The sequence below is a fragment of the Neolamprologus multifasciatus genome, chromosome 6 (genome assembly GCF_963576455.1).
Source record: "Neolamprologus multifasciatus chromosome 6, fNeoMul1.2, whole genome shotgun sequence".
In the NCBI taxonomy this organism is placed as follows: Eukaryota; Metazoa; Chordata; class Actinopteri; order Cichliformes; family Cichlidae; genus Neolamprologus; species Neolamprologus multifasciatus.
Genome location: NC_140444.1, coordinates 37,853,899 through 37,859,461, shown reverse-complemented (window position 1 = coordinate 37,859,461; position 5,563 = coordinate 37,853,899). Strand labels below are relative to the sequence as shown.

Here is a 5,563-nt window from a genome sequence, read left to right as displayed (position 1 = left end):
CTCACAGCTAGTAACATCCTGGTGTGTGGTGATTTCCTGAATCTACTAATGAACTTTGAGAAGACACCTCTCCTGACTTTAACACTATGCTATTTAAAAGCATGTCATGGACTTGCCAGTGTCAAGCATGTTGGTGGTAGCACTGTGCTCTGGGACTGGTTTGCTGCCACTGGTACACTGTGCAGTGACAGAATGATGAAGAAGGAGCACTATCTTCAAATTCCCCAACTTCACCTCAAATCAACAGTTAGACGATTGAAACTTGGACACAGTTGGGAACAACGATCCCTAGCACACAACACTGTTTTTGGAATAAAGCAAGCTAGCATTAAGGTTCTGGGATGTCCCTCTAGACGCCCCCAAACTCGGGTCTTCTGCCCAGAAGACTCATCACACTTGTTGATGGCTACATGTGCAACGTGCGAAGAGATGTTTAACCCAATATTAGTGGGGGTGTATGCATCTATTTGAGCCGTATATACACTTTTGACCCGGTTTGGATTAGCGAAACTCCAAATTTTAATCCAACTCAAGCATTTCAAAGTAATTAATGATGCTGTACAATCACTCCACCGTAGAAAACGAACAGTTCAAAGAAACTGACAATCAATCTGCCCCTCTGTTGGTCTTCCTTGGTCTCTTGTGTTCTGGGGGCCTCTGGATGTCTGGGGTTTTGATCTCCTCCATACCTGCTTCATGCCCTGGAGGACGGGGCAGTGGCCCCCCACACCCTCTAGCAGATCATTACATGAGGGAACCTTTTAAGAAAACAAGCGCGTCCATGCTCACAGGTGTACACACGGGTGATCACACACACAAACTACACCCTTTTTGGCTCCTACCTCAATGCACACTGTGCTGTCGATCTTACGTGCTGCACAATAATGTTTAATATTTAGTATTTACTGTCATATTCCCATATATCATTGTGATGTGGTTTATTGTATTACTCTCGTTTTCTTCTGCTTGTTTTCTTTTTTCTTTCTCAACAGGTGATCCAGGTGATCGATATATGTATTTTTTTTTTTTTTTTTTTTTTTTTTTTTTTTTCTTCTGCTTATTCTGTTGGTTTTTGTTTTTTGCCCTTCTCCCCCGTCCCTCTTCTTAACTGTTTTTCTTCCCCTCTTTCTTTCTCCCTTTTCTTTCCCCCAGTCAAGTCTGTCCCGTATTCAGCAAGTGAAAATAAAATAAAGAATAAAAGGTGAATCAAATGGACCATTACGGCAAAGCTGGGATGGTCAATTTGGTAAAGAAAATCCGTTGGGCATCTTTCTTCGCCTTTAGACAATAATTCTGATGGCAAAAGAACCAAACGGGACAGGCAAAAAAAAAAAAAAAAAAAAGAAACTGACAATCACATGATGAGTGTATGTATGTAATCATTAGTGTATTAGCTAAAATCATATGCCATATTGTACCAGTGTACACAAAATGCTGTAGTGAGCACACCGCCTCTTCCAGGCTATACCAAGACATCTGCATCACCCGAACTACAGGACAAGACTGTTTTCGATGTGTGTTACACTGAGGCAAAGCCCAGCGATGGAAAATCAAGGGTGAAAATGGCTCTTTAAACGGTCACTGATAAAATGCTGCATTTATAATTTGCATCTCACTAATAAATCATTTGTTACATAAAGACATTAAAGACATTAAACCGGCAGCTGCCTGGGTCTCATCATCGTAACAAGCGCTCAATGTTGGGCCAAAACACATGACCTAGCTGCTGCAGCCTTTGTAGAGCCTACGATGTAACCTAGCTAACCGTCCAATGCCGCTGTCAGCATTCATGCTTGTGTGTAATGATGTCTTCATGTGTGGTCATCTCCCGGGGTTTCGTACGTGGTGCCAGCCAAGAGAAAAAATAAAACGCTGGGATTGTTTTTCCTTCTCGCTAGCTTTCACCTAAGCATGATATAGCATGTTCTGAAATTCAAACGTACAGCTCTGCTATCACTTCCAACATAAATGAAGACAGAAAACTAAACAGCAGTGACGTTTGTAGGGTTACTGAAGTTGGGCTAGCTGGTATATAATGATGTGCTACGTGATCGCTAGCAACACAGCTATGTTAGCATAAACACAGTGAAGCTGGAGGATGAAGCTAACTTTTTCCTACTCGATAAAAGTTAACGTGAAGGTTCCTGATGTTTAGAGACAAATGCAGTCACATGGCAGGATGCTGTAAACGGACCAAACTTCAGTCAGGAGAACAACTGAGATAATCCATCCACAATACGGTGGCTGTAGCTCAGGCGGTAGAGCAGGTCATCTACTGATTGGAAGGTTGGTGGTTCGATTCCTGGCTTCCCCCAGTCTGCATGCCAAATATCCTTGGGCAAGATACTAACCCCAAATTGCTCTCCGATGCGTCCATCGGAGTGTGAGTGTGTGTGAATGTTAGCTATAAAGCACTTAGAAAAATGGGTGAATGCACAAGTTGTGTAAAAAAGCGCTATATAAGAACCAGTCCATTTACAATACGAGGTTAGTCATTGATATACTGCAACAACATGGGAACAGAGCCGCTGTGAGAGGATTCAGCATTAATGAATCAATGGTACAGAAGTGGAGGAAGCAAGAAGAATGAGTTGAGTAAAGTTTTATCCGATTTTGTTTCGCTTAATGCGCCTTATAATCTGGCGTGCCTTATGTATGAAAACAGACCCGTTCATCAACAGTGCGCCTTATGGTCCGAAAAACACGATATGTTGGACGACACTGTGTGGAGCTGTTAAAGGCCTGGCTCAACATGCAGTACTGTATGTACTGTTTAAGGAGCTGTAGCAGCACCCCGGGCAAACTTGCCAGGACGTTGCTGACATCACACATGTCTGACCCCTGAGATCATCATTATCAGTGTGAGAACAACACAGGGAGGAAGCACCCTGAGACGTGACATCTGGTTTGGGAGGACAAATGTGTCATTCTTCCATGTTCCAGATGTGCCGTCTCTCCAAAGAGCCTCCATTTACTCCCAAGGATCAAACTACAACCTCCTCAGCAGCAAACACTGGAGCTGAGCCAGGAGACTGCATCGTGTGGTTTTCAACCCGGGCATCATATTAAATGTAAAGGACTCATAAACACTGGTGAAGCACAAAGCAGCAGGATGTTACTCGCTCTGACGCGCTCCGGGGTGGGACTGGTGATGGATAGATGGAGATGCTTGAAAAAGAGCTGGTGGGGGCCGACTCCACACTTACTATTAGATCTTCACACTGAGCGAAACCCAGCAGCAGAGGCTGAGAGCAGCTTTTAGTTTCATGCTTTCACTCTGAAACTCTGTTAATACAACTTCATAATGTTTAAATGAGGAGACATTAACACTCAACCTTTGGTTGATATTCTATCATCTGCATGGAAATGGAAGAAGCACAAAATCAGAGACTTTTCTCTGGAAGGGAGGAAACACGTCCTAACACAGCACATTTAAAAAAGGAATATCATTTGGAAAGCACACCCGAGTTTAAATCTCCACCAGCACCTTGAAGCTTTTCCACTCGAGCCTCGTGTCACCCACCCACCCACTCGGACTCGACGTAATGATGAACACATCAGGGTTCACTATCTCACCCAGTGACACACTGATGTGCAGACCGGCGTGGCCGATCAAACCACCAACTTCTGATTGATCGATTTTGCCACAGCTCCTTAAAGCTCTTTGACTGTTAGCTTCACCTGTGGGTTCAACAGGAAACCAACATTCATACATTTCCTGTCCTATATGCAAATCACTCGTTCTTCCCCCAGTAACAGCTCTGTGTCTGAAATATGTGAAAAGACAGGAGTTTACTGGAGCTGGACCTTGACTGTGTCTCGTCAACTTCCTGTCGAGCCAGGGATATGTGTGTGGTCTTTTTGTTTTAACAGGGGGAAGGAAACAAACAGCTGTGGGACAGAAGAGCAGTCGACATGGATGCGTGAGGAGAGCGTTCAGCAGGTGTGCAAATCTGACCACATCAGTCTAAAAGTGTGTGGCAGAGCTCTGTGTGTCATCCTGACTGCACGTCTCTCTGTGGAGACGACTGTAACATGTTTACAGTCAGCAACTCTGACCACCGTGCTTTCTATTTTTGCCCCGCCCCCCAAAAAAGCCACAAACGATACTGAGGCTGACACAGTCTATGAGGTTTAGTATTAAATATTTAATGCTTACTTTGTTACTATAATACTACAGTTTCTGTCACAGTTAATCTTACCTGTTATAGAGTGAAATCATCTTTGATCAAACACTGAAGCGTTGGACACGAGCGAGCTGGGAGCAGCCTGGCTCTGTGTCAGCTCACATTTAAATTCACATATTCACAAAGAGTCGAGCACCTGTGTCAGACTGAGCCAATCCAATCGCACACCTGTCTGTTCAAAACCTGAGATATGTCACACAAACCCACAAATCAAACAAAGTCAGAAAGCAGCAGGAGGATGGGGAGCTCACAGAGGACAGAGGCGCCAATAAAAAAGCTTATCAGTGACAAACAGACAACGACTGCACTCCTCAGGCAGGTGTGTGGAGCCTGTATTTACAAAGTGAACTAAGTTTGAATCATCAAGAGTGAGTGAAAGACGGAGCGTCCTGGAGCAAAGCGATGCCACTTCAACTGGAGCTGAACGAAAGAGCTGTGAGACTTTACTGAAAAAGTCACTTAAACATGTGATCAGCGTTATAAAGATGGAGGACATCCTCACCTCTCTGACCACACACCTCTGAAAGCAGGTCCCAGACATGTTTCGCTAAACTTCAGCGTTCAGCCAACATGCGCACGCAGCGCGCTGAACCTGACCATGAGCAGATCCTACAGGACGCAAAAGCTCACAGCGACTTTACTTCAGCCCTCAGCTTTGTCCTTAGAAACTCTAATAAATCAGATTTCTCCCACTGAGCCTCTCAGTCTTTACCAGCTTCACTTCACTTTGGTTTTTGAAAGGTGACAAAAAGCTGATTCTGGATTTTTTTTTCTTTCTGCGTACTCCTCTTTTTACGAAGAAACTTTAACACATCATCATCATCATCCTCTGGATATGACACTCACATAAACTGAGTCGTAATTTTCCTCCAAGTACACCAGTGACCCTTTCAGAGGCAGCGCGGCCGTGGAGTCGGAGCCGGGTGGCAGCTGCAGGTCTCCGGCTGCTTCTCCAAACTCAAACAGCTCCTCCAGCTTCAGAGCCCGAGTCACAGCACCCAGACCCGCCAAGGACCAGCAGAGCCACCAGCAGAGTCGGGACACGGCCTTCATCTCCATCTTCACCTGAGGATTCCCACCGACCTACGAGCTGAGCGCAGCGGCGGAGTGAGGACGGGCGCACGGATGGATGGATGGAGAGCGATGGGAGTGACGACCGCACAACTTCCGGTGACTTTTTCAAAATAACGTGAAGTAAAGTTAGAAGTTAGAACTTTTTAAAAGATAATTGTTTAAAACACTGAGTGAGGGACAGCTTTAGAAATGTGCGCCATCCTTTTTTGCTTTTCGCCTTTACACGTGACGTGTTGTCTAAGTTGGACTCGTGTCTGTAAAATATAAGTTTGTTACACAGTGCTGCGTCGGTCCCATGCGTC

At 44.9% G+C, this 5,563-nt stretch overlaps 1 protein-coding gene across 2 annotated transcripts in view; it reads right to left on the bottom strand.

Annotated features, from left to right (window-relative positions):
- LOC146517652 (nidogen-1-like) overlaps positions 1 to 5,563 on the bottom strand; it is a 40,564-nt gene extending 35,001 nt beyond the window's left edge. Inside the window, exon 1 of one of the 2 annotated variants that reach the window (XM_085163985.1) lies at positions 5,034 to 5,563. In XM_085163985.1, coding sequence (XP_085020111.1) covers positions 5,034 to 5,246 — 213 coding nt within the window. In that variant the 5' untranslated portion in view covers positions 5,247 to 5,563. The remainder of the gene's footprint in view (positions 1 to 5,033) is intronic. The other variant, XM_085163986.1, reaches the window with a different exon arrangement.